The 16,986-nt window shown below is 50.8% G+C and overlaps 1 protein-coding gene across 8 annotated transcripts in view; it reads right to left on the bottom strand.

Annotated features, from left to right (window-relative positions):
• The window catches only part of chd9 (chromodomain helicase DNA binding protein 9), a 52,943-nt gene that overhangs the window by 24,742 nt on the left and 11,215 nt on the right, over nt 1-16,986 (bottom strand). For 7 of the 8 annotated variants that reach the window (XM_047041688.1, XM_047041687.1, XM_047041689.1 and 4 more), the window contains 3 exons: nt 9,170-9,585; nt 1,350-1,461; nt 61-207 (listed from right to left, as the gene is read on the bottom strand). In XM_047041688.1, coding sequence (XP_046897644.1) covers nt 61-207; nt 1,350-1,461; nt 9,170-9,585 — 675 coding nt within the window. Of the gene's footprint in view, nt 1-60; nt 208-1,349; nt 1,462-9,169; nt 9,586-11,772; nt 12,775-16,986 lie in introns of those variants that run through there. The other variant, XM_047041692.1, reaches the window with a different exon arrangement.

Here is a 16,986-nt window from a genome sequence, read left to right as displayed (position 1 = left end):
AAAGAGGAGAAAGAGAGAGAGACAGAGAGGGAGGGGGGGGAAGGGCAAGGCAGAACTCACTACAAACAGCTGCATGCCGGGGTCTTTCCGTGCTGCAGTGCTGGTCTTCTTGGCTTTCACGATGACCTTGACCTCCTCGTCCGACACCCTGGCCTCCAGCTCTTCCGAGTACTTCTTTCTCTTGACCTGGCGGTTGGAACGCCGCTTCTACGGAGAGCAGAACCACAGAGAGGACAGACCCAACATCACCACTGATCCTACACTAGGATGCTTTTACAGTCATTCCTGGGCGATAGTAGCTGGTCCTCTCATTTCTTGTTGTTTATTTCTTTTAAAATGAAAATGTAAAAAGCCTCAATAAAATACATAATAATCAATGCTGAAGTGTGTTCAACCTCGTCAATCGACTTCCCTGTCTGGTTGACAGGAAAACGTGTTGCCTTAGCTCCATATGTTTAACACATCTGTGAGGCCCTGTTAGAAGCCATGGTTGACAGTACAATTAGCCCTGGAAGTCACTGGGATGGCCTGCATGTATTAGGATGTGGATGAGGGCTGACCGTGCTGACACTGTGTGTGTCACAGCTAAAACAGACCCCCCCCCCCCACACACACACACACCCAGAGACAGTACATTCCTCCAAGCTGCCTGACACGCCACTTCTAGTTCCACAAGATCATCCTAAATGAGTCATCATCAGACAGCCTTAATTAAGTCCAGGGCGCCGTTTAATGAGCGTAATTATAAGCTCCCCGGCAGGAAGGCAGGGAGAGGGGGGGGGATAGAGAAGCTGGTCGTCCCCAGAAATCCCTCATCACCCGTCAATCAAAACGGTGATCGCTCCCACCTCAGAAACGCATCACTCCCTCCCTGCTTCCATCTGGTTGGTCCCTGTATGGTTCTCGTAGATATTTCAGGAAGAACGACTGAATATGAATAGGTACGAGGCCACTGCACCAATCAATGCAAGGCAGAAAAGGCCAAGGCGATGTTTTCTGTGGCTAAATGAAGCATGGCTGATCCCTGTGCTGCGTCTCCTCTTCATCAAGCGTCTGACCCAGTAATCCCCCCCTCAGGTCCTGTCTATCAGCCTCCAACACCAGTTAAGATATCACGTTGTCAAGATGGCCGACCCCTGACCTGCCCCTGACCCGCGGGCGCTTTGCTCTATAGAGCAGCTGTGAATCATTGTCTAGTGGCGGTGTGGCGGCGTGAACACTGCGGAGCCCTGGGGACATGACCGCTCAGCGGGACCTTAACACCCGCAGCAACCAGGGCACACCTCCCCTCATTAGAGTCAGAGTGCGACTGCCCAGGGGGTTGGAAGGGGGCGGGAGGCAGCACTTACCGAGTCGTCGTCTTTAGCCGAGCGGCGTGCCGGAGGGTCGTCGTCCGACTCATCCTCCTCAGACGAGGCGGGCTTCCGTTTCTTCTTCTTCCCAAACTTGATGACGATTTTCCTGAAGAGAGAAGAAGAGAAGCCGGAATGATGCAAGTGTTAATTAGAGAGGAGAGGGGGGGGGGCACACGAGGCTCTTATGCAGTTCAGAACTAATAGAAACTGTGAGGCAACCTTGAATAATTGATGAGTGATAATATAAATATTGTCCTTGTTGTGCAAAAATCAAATGACCCCCAGAGTGTTGCCTGCTGTGCTGTACACTCCTTGCTCGTGAAAGGAAGAGCAGCAGAGAGCTCTTCTGCCTCACTTAAGCCAGACAGCTGTTATTACTGTCATTACTTCCACAAGAAAGTGATTAGGCTTCATTATATGTGAGATATTTATATATATATACACACATATACACACACACACACACACACACACAAGTTTTCTACCCAACAGAGAGACTGATTCAATAACTAGAGATATGATCATTAAAGTCCACATCAAATGTACTTCCAAAGTGACCAGGCCTTAAACACCGCTGTCAGATTCTGAACCCCAGGGCTCTGTGTGTGTGTTTGGTGATGAGGCCAAAAACACCACCACGTTTGGACTGGGGAGCTTGAGCGAGGCTGCAGGCTGTGTGAAGGGAGTCCTCCAACTCAAGGCTCTTTCCTCTTTCAACACATTTCCCTGCAAATTACAAGGATGTGCACTTGGGAGGTGATACAATAGGCCTCTGATCTGAGCATTCAATGCATGCGTGTGTGCGCGCGCGCGCGTGCGTGCATGTCTGCCACGCTCACATCAACATGAAGCACTGCCCCATTTGTCATCCATTTTACAGGATCAAGGGGAGAGAGATAGCGACTGAACCTCCTCCCTCCCCCTCTTCCACTCGACAGCCCAGTGAACTCATAAACATGGAAATGTCTTAACAGCAGCGAGCCAGACACTCTCGATCCCCTGTGCAGCCGGGGCCCTCATCAAACGCATGAGAAACTGATGGGGGGGGGGGGGTCTCCTCTCGTCAGTGGAGGCAGAAAAACCCAACACACGGATCAACAATCGTCATTTGGGGACAAAAACTCAAAATTCCACTTCAGCGAGCTGTGGAATCCTCAGCCTGGACATGTGTGACGTCAGTGACTGTGTGTGTGTGTGTGTGTGTGTAGGGGAGGAGGAGGGAGGTGGGGTTGGCAGAAGAATCCTCCACTGAGGGCAGGTGTGGGCGAGACAGACACCCACACAGCTGCAGATCAAACAGGAGGAGCTGACGAGGCCGGGACCAGGGCCGCCCGCGCCCGTCTTCTCTACGTGGGAGACACTGATTCATTCTTGCCTTATTCCTTATCGTCATCCCCACGGTCTATCACATTCTGGAACACTCCACCCCCACCCCTCCTTCCCTTTCTCCCTCCCGGTTGAAGCCAGAGGGACAGAATGTCTAACTCGCTCGATTGTGTTTCAAACACACTCGCAGCTACGCTTGCAAGCAAGCAGACAGTCGGTATCTTCTTTCTCCCCCCTCTCCTTCTCTTCCTATTACACACACACACACACTCTGCTGTGACACTGCCATCTCTTTGGTGAAGCCGAGTTTCCCTGTAGGCATTTTGCTTCAGCAAAGAGAAGGTGCGAGTCTCTCCCTGACACAGAAACACAGAGAGGGATTGAACAGAGGGGCCAGCACAGCGAGCCAGCCAGGCAGGCCGGCAGCCAGGTCAACCAGCATGCCCAGCAATGCTGACACACCAGCCATTCTGGCAACGCTGCCTAGCCAGCCAGCCAGCCAGCCAGCACAGACACTGTCAGTCCTGTCCAAACAACCAGCTCTTCCAGGGCCAGCCAGCCAACATTCATTTACCACAGCCCCAGTTAGAAGCCAGAGCCTGGGTCTGCTCCATCACGATAGGCCACCCTGTCACATCAGTTCCCTCCCCATGCTCAATGGGGGCATCTCTTCTTACAAAAAGAACCAGAGGGCTGCATTCTTTGGTGCTGGCTCTGTTAGACGGGCGAACACCTGGCCGGGGCACCAGAGCCTTCCAGCGGGTGTGCCCTCCCGTTCCGCTTGGCCGTCTCAATCATGTCTCCGCCTCCAAAACGATCCGGATGATATTACACTTCGCCTATCCTCTCGACAATGACACTTTGGGGTTGCCAGGCAACGCGCCCCCCCCCCCCCCCCAGGAGCAAAGTCGGCAGCGTGGGCGGCGGCTGTGTGACATCACGTCCTGCGAACGCTTATGCCGAGCACTACTGCCGCCGTGACGAGAACAGCTGAGCGAGGATGCCAAGAGTGATGATCCAGTGCAGACCGGTTGAAACGCTCACAGGTTCAGAGGGAACGCTAAATGGTGGAGCAGTTTGCTGTGTTGTAGTGAACTGGCAGTCTGAGGCCCATGTCGTCAGACTGCCACTGATAACAAGGTTGTTATCTGCTAAAAAAGGCACCTTTTTAGCATTGGCAGCTAAAAAGGCGCAAGCCACAAATACTAACATTTCACTTCCTGTCATGGTGTCACATTAAACGGTGAGATGAGAAACTACTGTACAAATGCAGTGTTGAGCAATCCTTGATTTGAGAGGAAAATGGAGTGACGTGGACAGAAAGATGATTAGATAGATCGAAAGATGACACATGGACAGAGATAGAGGATGGATGGATGGAGAATATTTGGATGGATAGACACAGAGGATTGAGTGATGGCTATAGATTAAGAGATCCACCGGGCTATAGAGTGAGATCGACAGACAGAGATGGGACAGCATGGATAGATAGCTGTGCATCACTAATGTGGTGAGGGAGTAGAGCGCATGATGGGAGGAGACGAGGGGGGGGGGGGGGGCGGTGTGACGCACACGTGAAGCTCATCCCCCCTCCTCCCCTCCCCCCATCACACTGAGGTTTACAACCCCCCCCCCCCCCTCGTCAAACCACAGATAGGCTCTCAACAGGCCCACCCAGGGTTTAATGCCACTACTACGAACACACGGCCACATTATTTAATAATACCCCTCTCTCTTTCTCTCTCTCTCTCTGACTCCGACCACACTGCAGCAACGCCCCTCCTCACCCGCGACACGCAGCCCACCCCCGCACACGTCACACGCAGCAACCGACACAGGCGCACACCAGCCCACACAAACAAAGCCTTGACCTTTAACTTAAAAGCTTTTGGCGAAGGGAGAACATAAAACACTTGATTCCCAGTCCTGGTGGCTGTGCATCCTCTTCCTTCTCCTGCGTGCTGGCGAGTCAGGCACCCTGGGGGGGGGGGGGGGGGGGGGGCCTAACAGGCAGGAGGCTAGCTCGAGGGGCGAGCTACAGTGATTCATCCCCTCAAGGCTCTGGCTCCATCTTTGGAACTACTTGGCTACCAGACTCAGATCCAGCCTAATAACCTGGCTTCCATCCTCCAGCCCCCCAGTGCTGCCCTGTCCTAGTTGGCCAGAGGCCCACTGATGTGTGTGTGTGCCTGTGTGTGTATACACCAAAGGGGATAAGAGAGTCATAGTGTGTCGGCATTTTGTGGGCCATGGCACAGTTAAAATACGGGATTGTGGTTCAAACTTCCCTGTGAGGCTTGGCTAGCAACCTGAAATATCATGCTCAACAAGGTGTGTGTGGTTGTGTACACACATCACTGTCATTACCCCCAAATCATTGTATGATTAAGTAGAGCTGCGTGCCTGAATGAAGAGCGAGACACAGAGAGAGCTAGAGACAGAGAAAGAGACAGAGAGAGACATAGAAAGATACAGAGAGAGAGACAGAGAGAGAGAGACAGAGAGAGAGAGCGAGAGCGAGAAAGATACAGAGAGAGAGACAGAGAGAACTAGAGACAGAGAAAGATACAGAGAGAGAGACAGAGAGAGACAGAGAGAGACAGAGAGAGAGACAGAGAGAGAGACAGAGAGAGACAGAGAGAGAGAGACAGAGACAGACAGAGAGAGACAGAGAGAGACAGAGAGATACAGAGAGAGAGACAGAGAGAGAGAGAGACAGAGAGAGACAGAGAGAGACAGAGAGATACAGAGAGAGAGACAGAGACAGAGGGGGAGAGCGAGGGAGAAAGAGAGAGCGTGTTGCTAAATGAGTGGAGCACCTCCTGGGGTGGGGGCTTAGTGAGACAGCAGTGGTGCTAGCCCAGTACCCCCCCACACACACACACACCTCCTCCTCCTTATGAATGGGGCTGTAATCTCTCCTGCACAAGCAGCAGCAGCAACACCGCCAGGATCCCTGCTAAAGTAGACATTATACACTGCACTAATCTACATTTCTGCTAGGCTTTGCATGCACGAGACAAAAACACACACACGCAAAGAAACACATTGCATATGCACGCATAAGCAAAGCCTAGGCACATACACAAACACATGCATGGCTAAAACACACACAGAAAAAAAAAAATAATAGAAACCTTGATTAAGGAAAAGACTGGCTTTTTTCTAATGAGAGAGAGAGTGAATAGGATTAGATAGGACTTGTGTGTAGCAGCTTGGAATTGAGATAGGAGCTATAGGCTGCAGCATATAGGCTAGACCCCAAGCCCCATTTTCTATCGTGTAATTGATCTCCCTGGCACCATTTTGTTTGATCTTATGTCACTGTACACAGCATTGTGATGTTTTGGCCCAGTATTCAGATCATGGCCGCATGTAAAAAAAAAAATAAATAAATAAATATTTATGCCCTTTTGTCGCAGCTCTAAGCATGTTAGGAAGAACGCAAATCACCATAGAAATATGTGGAGAATGCCGAGAGAGGGGGATGGGGGAGAATGAAAAAGAGAGCAAGAGGAATATCTGTATATGCTTTTGTCTGATCAGCATGGTGTTTATAATGTTTGGTTGTTGTTTTATCTGTAGGAAGCTAGGAAAAAGACATGGGGATGATTCTCAGACAGCGCTGTGATAAGACAGCCCTTGGCAATGCCCTCGGCCTCACCCCTCAGAGGGCACACTTAACTCAACCTGATGAAGACAGACTGTCTGGGCGGGTGTCCCTAGAGAGCCTGTCCTCTTGTCTTAGCTCTCCCTCAAAGGGGTGGTCGCTCTCTATCACACACACACACACACACACACACACACACACACACACACACACACACACACACACACACACACACACACCTGCAGGCTGTGGCTGCCTCATAACACTATTAGATGCTTGGTCCCTGGACACACACGCACATCCGCACAAACCCCCTGCTCTTTGACAGACTGGCACACCAGCACAGACAACAATACACCTTCAAACACGTGCATACGCCCGGTATGCCATCATGGAGGGAGGAGTAATGGAGGGAGGAAGGTTAGCGCCTCTGCAGCGGAGCTGAGCATTCATATTTCATGAGGAGAACCTGGGTGATGGCGCACACACACAAAAACCTCCCTAGAGGATTTTCATCATATACTCATCTCATGCCTTCTTGACCACACCACATATTTCACCACCAGCTTGATTCCACACACACACACTCTCTCTCTCTCACACGCTTCAATACACACGCACACACTCTCCCCCACATTCACTGCACATAGTAGTGTAGCGCCTACGCTAACACACCAACGTAGTAACCATCCACAAATACAGCAACACAGCACCTCGGTCCTCCCGGACCCAAAGAACAGCCATGACGAACTCCAACATCTTCTAGTAAACACAGGCCCTCTCTAACAGTCGAAGGTCTGGTGTGAAGAGGAGCAAACCAAAGCAAACCACCATGTGTTTCTCAATCCCTTCTAGATGCCTTCATGTATAAGTGTGGCCTGAACCCTCGCCCTGCCCCTGGTGGGTCATTAACTGTCGCAGAGGGCAAACCAAATTCACCACCGGCTTTAAAGAAACCGCCCACTCGTACACACACACACGACGTGAGGCTGTCTGGCTCGGAAGCTTATCTGTCAATAAGAGGGAGAAGGCTGGGTTACAGTACCAGACCACCGTGCCTCCCTGGAAGACAGACCTTAAGTGCTACTGTAGCGTGTAAATACTATAGATAGTATAGATATTACAAATATTTTTGCTACTCAGATTCGACCGTACACAGCTAGCCTAAAAGTTAATTACACTGAATGACTTCTCAAAATGTTTGGAATGTGTGGCGTGCCGATCTTCATGAAAAGGCCATTGAAACACCAGTGGACGCCCTTGCCTGTACATAGCCTAGTTTCCCTGTTGGGCATTGTTAAAAAATAGGTTATGTACTCAATCAAATGTGTGATCTGTCCATTGCAATCAAAAGACTGGTTTGAGATGAACATGTTTTAATCTAAATGTGTTCTTCAACAGAATAACACCTCTGTCTGAAAATAACTATGGTGAGATTGAATCTGGTTTAGGATATTTAATTAAGCAACGGTGAAAATCGTACACTAAAATCGTACACAATGTACAGCTAGCCTCTATGCTATGAAATGTTTAGTTAGCCTCTTTTGCTAATCTATACTACAATGTACATGTATATTTAGCCTCTATTCTAAATGATGCCACTATGAAAAATACAGTAATGTAATAATGATATATTCATTTAGCAAGTGCTTTCAACAGCATAGTTGATCTGCCATAAAGCACTTTAATCTCTGAGCTATACTAGCCAAGCAAACTTTATGCAAAAAATGCAAATGTAGAGCTAGGGTCCTTGCTATGCCATGCTATTATGTATAGCTAGTTTCTATGCTAAACTGGCAGAACCTACTTGGTACACTAATGATGGTAAGAAGTCCACTGCCCCGGGCTTTGGCCAACAATAAATGTAACCTGATGCTAGTTCCTGTTGTTGTGTAAGCTAGCTGTGGTGTATTCTGGGTAATTTCTCATTTCTTCTGGGTGTAGGACTGAGCATGTATAAACCATGTAGACTGACGCAGACCAGCACTAACTCCCAGATATAAGCTTTAGCATGACAGAAGCCTGATCTCCTCCACCTCTCCTTACACATTCTCTCTCTCCCACACACACACACACACACACACACACATACCACTGCAACATTAACACCCTCACACCACACACACACACAGCTAGCTGAATCCATTATCGGCAACAGCCATTTTCCAGCAGCCAAGCTCATAAAACCATTAATCATGAAGCGGGCAGATAATATTGTGTGCCATTGTGTAAATTCTCGGTCTTCTCTTCTTCGGGTCATCTTCCCAACCAACAAACACCAATGACCTGGCATTCCTGCCTGGCCGAGTACATGCCGTGATACACCCTCGGGTTTGGAACGGCAGATTTTTCATTAGCCCACACTGGGTGTGGCTTACCAACGACTACACGGCCTCATAGGAAGAGAAGTAGGGGGGGGGGGGATGGGAGCAGGATTATCTTTACATAGACGCTACATGCTTCAACCCACTAACAGTCCTTCAGAAGCAAATCCATATTGGCGGAGAAGTCAATGCGAAACGCAGCCATTGTTGCTCCTCCCTGTCTGTGCGCGCATGGCTGTAGCTGGTTTATTGTTGAGTACAACGTGCCGTAAATTCAGCTGAACTTTGAGCTGCCATCTCGTTTACAGGCAGGGATGTTGGGAGCTGGGAGTAGCTAGCCAACAGAACTGTTGGAATGCTGGAAATAGGCTTCTTAACACGAAGCTGGGGCTTTGAAAAGCGTGGCAGCAATGTAGACAAACAATGATCCAGCTGGCCTGGCAGCTCTTAGTTTAAGATGAAGACCTTGAAGTACATGCAACAAAACAAATCACTCTTCCTTCATTGCCAAACGATACGTTCGCCAATTGTGGGATAGTCAGGTTGCTACTCACCCAATCTTGGCCTTCTGCTTGGGTTTGGACGAGGCCACGATGCGCGCCTTCTTGGACACCTTCTCCTTGGGCCGGGACTTGCCCCCTCGCTCCCTCTCGCGGTGCCCCCGGTGCTGCGAGGAGCTGGGGAAGCTCTCCGGGCTCATGACCCGCGGGATGTTCTTCTCCCCCCGCTGGCGGGCCTTGGCGATGGCCTCGTGGATGATCCGGTTGGCCTTCTCCTGCTTGTCCTCCACAGACCCCTCCATCTGCTGCTGCTGCTGCTGCTGCTGGGCAAGCTGCTGGCTCAGCTTCCGCTGGGACCTTTTCTCAGACGAGGAGCTGTAGGAGGACGTGGACGAGGAGGACGAGGAGCTGCTCTTCATCGGAGGGCTGAGGACCCTGGCCTGGCTCGGACCATTAGCGTTCTTGCGAGGCTGGAGGGAAAACAAATTGAGAATTAGAGTGAGAATATAAATCGGAATGAAGGCACACAAACACAAAGGAGGTAAGGTCATGTAGCATAGCTACATGTAAATACATCTGAGTAATAGGCAAGTGGAAAGTCTTTGGGGGGGGGGGGGGGGGGGGGGTTACAATTGTTTCACAGCAAAGTCAACATACAACACAAATGCCTTTTCAGGTTGTTGGCCAGTCATGTTCTCCCATACAGAAGCCAATAGCCAAAGAGAATTCCTGAAACTTGAGTCTTCTCTCCGTCACATTTGCATAAGCTCAGAATAACCTTCTTCTGGACCTCACCAGAAGAGAGCCACAAAGGACTGGAATTCACACAAGTATTTAATTTTTTTTGCTCCTGTCACACCAGACGTCCATCTACCTGAACTGTTAGTCCGAACCCTCACCAGATTAATCTCACCACCACTGATGGGAAGTTGTTAAGATTCCCCAATGAAAGAATCTTCCTGTCGACATCACTGACACACACCATCACCGACTTGAAGAATATTGCCAAGGAATAGGACCTCTGGCACATTGTATGTCAAAGAGGCGTAAGAACTCCCATCTTACAATCCAGTTTTATAGCAGTGGTGCTGTGGTTGGTGACGTGGGGAGGCCAATAAAATGACAAAGCAATGTGCTTTGAGCAATGGGGCCTTTTGTTGTCATGAAGCTAAGCTTAAAGCTGGTAACTGTTCATCAGATTTCCCTTGGAGGAAATGGCCAGAATTGAAATTGCACTGTGGCATACAGATAAAGGAAGCACAAGGTTTATTATCAAAGAGGAAGTAGACTTCACACCGAATCATATTCAAAAGAACTCTTTTAACAAACAGCATGGCTTCTTAGAAAAGGCCAGACGCAGCAGCTACAGTAACACACCACAGTGTTTTGTCCGCTACATCCAACATCTCCCAGCAAGACGCGTTACTGTCTCCGCTTTGAAGACGCGCTGAAGCGCCTGGCTTGTTTCTGCTGGTCACTCACTTTTCCACTTCGTCTCCTAGCTGCCTTTCTCCAAACATACTTTCTACGGGGGCCCACGGGCCAAAGCACGTGGAGCCAAACGCGCATGAATAATGAAGCCGGCCTGATACGTGATAATACGTGAATAATGCAGGCTGCATGTATTCCTATACAGTGCAAGCTTCCCTTCTGATGAGTCTAGCACCCACAGCCTAGAAATGGATGACCTAGTCTAAACGTGTTGCGGATGGCTCCATGGCAGGACCATCGCCAGTTGCTCCGTACACTGCTATATAAAGAGAATTATCTCGAACCTAACCACACAAACAAAGCAAGGGGGGAGGGGGGTGGGATAAATAGCAATTCGTTTGGAAGATACACAAGAGCGGCATTATGGGTTTTCACGTGTACTATGCTCAGGCTATTAGAGAGAACATTATTGCTTCACACTGGAATGTTCTCGTTCAGTTCAAAGTGAAAAAGAGTTGGAGGGGGGTGGATTGGTGGGGGAAATTAAAGCAAAAGAGCGGAAGATGGGGAAGAAACACGAGGGGGAGGAAGCAATGGGGGAACAGAAAAGAGTGAGAGCAGGAACCAGAGCTTGTATGAAAAGTGAGTGTCGGTAGCGGAGAGAGAGAGAGAAAGAGAGCGAGAGAGTGGAGAAATGCACCAAAACCAAGTGCACTGCAGCTGTGTAATACATCTATAAATAACTGAAATTACAGGCTGCCAGCACTGCAGTGATTTCAATCTCTCTCCCACCGCACGCTCCCATGAAAAATGCTAGGCTCTATCACAGGAGAGAGAGGGGGGGATAGAAACAGTTTGGACTAGCCCGCTCACTCCTTCACGCAATGAACTCTCTAGTGAATGATGATGTTCCCAGCTCATGTGACACACACACACTTTCACAACACACACACACCCTCCATCTGCATCGGATCACATAGCCAGAGGAATCGAAGTACAGAGGAATAACATGAGCGTAGGCAGAGAAAGCTAGGAAACATAGCATGCCACCTTAAGGCCTTGCACCATTAAGCAAATGAGTATGGAGAGGGGGAAAAAAGCAACAACGAGTTCAAGATGGCGGCAGTGGAGGCTGCAGCATGAGCCAGTAGCAGAGGAGGTTGTTCAGTTCCTGCCGGCCCCTCCTCCCCCTCCCTCCCTCCCGGCTCTCAGCGCGACTCACTTACCCTTCCTCTTGGCCTCTTCACTGTAGACATGTTTTTTTTCTCTCTTCCTTTCCCTCCCCCTCTCAAACCAGCTAACAAAAGCCTTGCCCTTTCGCCGGGTTTTTCCTCTCTCCCTTGCTCACTCGCTCAATCCCTCCCTCCCTCTCTCGCTCGCTCTCTCTCTCTCTCTCTCTCTCTCTCTCTCTCTCTCGCTCGACGATCAGTCTTCTCTTCCTTGGAGCTGCGTGTCCCCCCTCCCCCCCTCAGCCCTCCTCAGGCAGGCAGGCAGCGGAGCGGCGGTGGCGTGTCGTAGCCTCCTTCACCTCCTCCCCCGGCGGGCAGGGCTCAGGAGGAGCATGGGAGCCGGGGCTCTTCACTGGGAGCGGTGGGAGTAGCGCTGTGGGCGGTGGAGGAGGTGCGTGGCAGTCCAGGAAGCTCTCATTCTTTCTGCTCTTAACCGCCTGCTTCGGCTCCGTCCGCCCGAGCCGTGCCGTGTGTGCGGACGCGCGCGCGTGTGTTGTCAGTCTCTCTTCCTGCCTCCTCTCTCCTCCCTTCTCATTGATTCCCCTCCGCCGCGCGCTCTCTCCCCTTTTGCTCCTTTTCCCGTTCTCTCTCGCTCCGTTTTGTCTCTCCGCTCTTTTTTTTGCGGCTCTTCCTCAGGCTAAGGTAGGCTACTCTGTGGTACACAAAATGGTTTTGTGTTGGCTTGCTCGCTTGGTTGTTTTCCTTTTTCCCCTTGTTTTTTTTTCCTCCTCCTCTTCCCTCGCTCCCCTCCCCTATCCCTGGCTGGGGCGTGTGTGGCGAGCTTGAGTCTCCGGCAGAGTGGTGGAAAATGAAAGCACAAAGCAGCAAAATGCATCAGCATGAATATTAGAGATGTCGTTAAAATCCGGACGCGTTTTTCTCTCTCTCTCTTGCTCTCTCACTCACTCACTCTCTCTTTGGCTCTTTGTAAGGAAGTAGGCCAGCAGATGGTGCTAGCAGTTATTACATTAACTTTCACAACTTAACCCCAAAAGTACTGCATTTCCATACATGCAAAGACAATTACATTGCATATGTTGCCATATCCCAGCTAAAGATGTGGCCGGTACATAACAAACAGAGGACATTAGAATAATCCATATGAAAAAATCTAATGAGCCCTTAGATGCAATTCACAATAAAAAATGAAGCAAACAGGAAACATGTGATCCAACATCGTGTGGTCAAAATTCCCAAGCACTGTCCCCAATCGACACCCCCCCCCCCACCCCCTTCACGCACACACACACAGGATGGAGCTGGCGCTGAGAAGTAGCATCACAGGAGTTTAGACACACTCTGGTGAGTAGCCGGGAGGGAGGGAGGGAGGGAGACAGACGCTGTCCACCCAGCCGTGCTTCCTGCTGGTGGCTCGCGCGAGACCAGGGCGGGACTGGCTGAGATATCCCTACCTCCTAGCGACCGAGGAGGGGAGGAGAGAGGAGGCCCACAGCCTACCGGGGGGGGCTCCTAAACGTGACGCAGGGGGCCATGTGCACCGGCTGGCACATGGTACCAGTGTGCTGGCACACACGCAGCCTGGCCTAGAGCCTGGCACAGGGCACAGTAAGGTCGGCCTGGGCTGCCTGCCTCACACACACATACAGTCCTCACTGAACCCATTTAGAACACACAAAACACACACACTCCTCACCGCACAGACAGGCATGGCCTCTGTCGCAAAAAAAAACTGCACAGCTTGTAGGAAACAGAAGGGTAATTTCAACCCAACTCGCTTTCCAACCCGAGAGCAGCCTAGTCTTCTCTGGTTTCCAGAGACAACCATGTAGAATCTACAGCCTTCAGCTAGCTGCCTGCTAAGGATGACATAGGTCAAGATGAAGCTGCTAGTTTTAACATAAAGCTTCATGACATCAAGTAGCTAACCAAAGGCACACTGTCTGGCAGGAGCGCAAGGTTTGTCACAAACCACTGATACGATTACTAGGTGCTCGACACGATAAGGAGGGGGAGATTGAAGCCATAGACATATGTAATTATGTAATTTCATAAATCAATGGATTACACAGCAACAACCTGGGCCTATGAATCACTTGGTTCAAGAAAAGCAATGACATCTCAATCAATACACTGGCAACTATTAGCCTAAAATGAGGGATATTTGTGTTGATATTGAGCAACAAACTAGATCAAATGCAAAGCCCTGCTTCTGCCCTGTAGAACAATTCTACAACCACCCCCATCTGCAACTTTCAGACTATTTTGTCAACAGCTGACAGACTAGGCCTTGGAGTTTGGACTGTGTGTGTGTGTGTGTGTGAGAGTGTGTGTGTGTGTGTTTAGGGGAGGGGAGTAGAAGGGGGCGTGGAGGGGGTTGAGAGAGAGCAAGGGCAGGGAACTAAACAACCCAGCATGCACCGGCTGGCTCCCTGTAGTATGAACATGACACATACCAGGAGGACACATGCTAATACACCAGGCCTCACACAGCTCCTTACGCGAAGCACGACGTGCTACGACGCCAGCACCGGCGTCGCAAAAAAATAAAATAAGCTCATCGTTGCAGGGAATCATCCAATCACAGCGATTCTCAGTTCCATCGACATGTTTTAGGAGGCTGGATGTACAAATACCGAAACTAGGACAGCGCGACCTGGCCGTGACGGGCCACGATGCGACCGTCATCCTTTCATCCTTTCAAAAGGGGCTGTAGCCTCTCCATAATGGGACACAGCCTATTCAGTGAGAGAAAGAGTGACAGAGCCTGACAAGAAGGACAGGTACAGAGGAGCTTCCATCCCACCCACATAGAACCAGACACAGAAAGGCTCTTTAGATGCGTGTGCCTCTGGTATTGTTTCCGTGGGAAGGAGATGTGTGTGTGTGTGTGTGCGTGAAAGCCAGCGAGACAACAGGGGGATAGTCAGCGCACACACACGCTTGAGTGGTCACATGGCCCGGCGAGCCGTGACTCCTTGGCAACCCAACAGTTAAAATGCAAATTGGGCTGAGCAGATCTGTGAGAGGGGGAGTGGTCTCCCCCGCTAAGGGGGGGGGGGGGGGGGGGGGGGAGCGAACATGCGAGCAAATGCGTGAGTGAGAAAGGGAGCGCGTGAGAGAGAATGAAAGAGAGGGAGAATGGGCGAGAGACAGAGGCGCACAGAGACCGAGGCACAGGTGGCAGTCTCTGAGTACTCCATTATTACCTCATCACATCACTGTATTAGTGTGCCACTCTCATATCTGCCACCTCGAGTCTGAGAGACTGGCGACTAACGCACCATTAGGGAGATGTGGAGCGCACAGGCAGACACCACACAGGCAGCCGCCCAGCTGGAGGGCGCTTTTTAAACAGCACCGGTTCATCAAGGTCCGTAGCCCACTGGCGTCTTGCTCCAGCATCGACACCGGGCAAAAAGTGTAGCAATTCCAGCTTTTCAGTTTGAAGCACGAGTCAGGGAGCGAGGATGTGAACACGGTGTACCTTGTGAGCAAACAGAGCCAGCGAGCAATGCTAGACGCCCCCCCAAAGAACAGTCAATGACTACAAAGCACAAAGTCAGTGGTGTAGTCGTACTCTCAAACAGCAGCACCCTGACGCACGTTGGGACTTTCTTTTCTCAGGCAGTTCAGATGTGGCGAGGGACTAAACCCCTTCACACCTTTTCTTCCTTCAAAATTATTTTGGAAAGTGTGCCACTGCCAATAATGGTAGTGCGATACGGCCCGGTGTGCGAAAAAACAGTGTACCACTCACCCTCCCAACCATAACCAGAGCCCAAACCTATGGCCTGGATAATGGAATATAGATTATGCTGTCAAGCCGGGGGGAAAAAAAGATTAGGCCCCGCTAATTAGGCCCCCGGCAGTAAGGGGGGAGGGTGGGGTGTGGGGGGAGGGGGGAGACTGATAAATGAAAGGGGACATGATGCACAGCAATGCTTCCTGAACCCATTAAAAAGAGCATCAGGCAGTAATGATGCTTCACAGGAGGGGGGGGGGGTAACCAGAGGTGTGACTCGCTCTGGTGAGAGCCCCAGTACTACGACGCTGCCCCCAGCACCGCTCTGACCCCGCGGACGCACTCCACCGCTGTCTCTGCGGGACACAGAGTACAGGTCTAGCCAGCATGTCCTCTTGTAGGCTGGGCCGTGTCACGGGGAGGAGAGCTAGGGGAAGGGCGGAGGGAGATGACACAGGTTCTGGGGGGAGTTCCGGGCTGTGTCGCTAAACAAAGGAAAAGATCAAACTCTGACAAGATGTTGTCACGTGCTGCTGACAACCACACAGGGCAGGAGGGGGGGGGGGGGGGGGGGGGGGGGGGGGGGGGGCGTGGTCTAGAACCCTCCACACACGTACACAGGAGGGTGCTAGCACTGCATGTGCGTGTGTGTGCGCATCTCTGTCTGGAGATATTTATAGTAATCAGCTAGAAAGCTCTCCGGCCCGGGGCCAGAGCACACAGCTTGGCAGGTTAATTCCTCTCCAATGCAACCATTAGCATGTTGGAGCTAGAAGGATAGCTGTGGCTGCGACACTAAATGTGTCTTCACTGCAGGGGGGGCCCCCAACACACCTCAAAATATATTTTCCTGTGACGCATGTTTAATAACAGCTCGCCATTAGTCATTCTGCTAATTGACTCCATTTAATGAAGAGAAGCATCGCGGGCCATTTCCATTTCAGTGGGGGCAGAGAAGAGGGGTTATGGTTATGACCGAGAGGGAAATGAGGGTGCTTTGCGTCTGGTCATGTCAGAGAACCCATTGGACAGCAGGGGGGTGGCGGAGAGGGAAGAGATCAGTCTGTGGTCATTGGAGAGGATTTTCAGTTGTTGGGTTTAAAGAGATTCAGCCCCGCTATGCAAAAAAACAAAACACCAAGAGGTCAGAGGGCAAATAAACTGGAGGAGGAGGCTGGTACGTACATGAGAAACCCTGAGTAACGCTCTGTGGCCTAATGTGCAAGGCCTTGCTCTGTGCTGCCTGGGAGCGCATGTCGCTGTGGGCTGTGTGGTCTGAAGTAGCAGGTCTGGCTAGCTGAGGATACTCATTATCCCATTAGACACTGCAGTATATAGGCCTGGCCTAGCTTCAGAGGTTAGGCTACTAAGGAATGTCGTCCTTAGCAGGGTATAGGCCTGGCTCTGTGTCAATCTGAATCAATGGCCAATGAGCAAAGGGGAGGTGGGTCCAACAGTACCTTTCCTTTGGGCCGTCCCATTTTAAGACGGTGTTCAGAGAAAGGGTA

Source organism: Hypomesus transpacificus, chromosome 19 (assembly GCF_021917145.1).
Source record: "Hypomesus transpacificus isolate Combined female chromosome 19, fHypTra1, whole genome shotgun sequence".
NCBI lineage: Eukaryota > Metazoa > Chordata > Actinopteri > Osmeriformes > Osmeridae > Hypomesus > Hypomesus transpacificus.
This window is presented reverse-complemented; position numbering and strand designations above follow the sequence as displayed.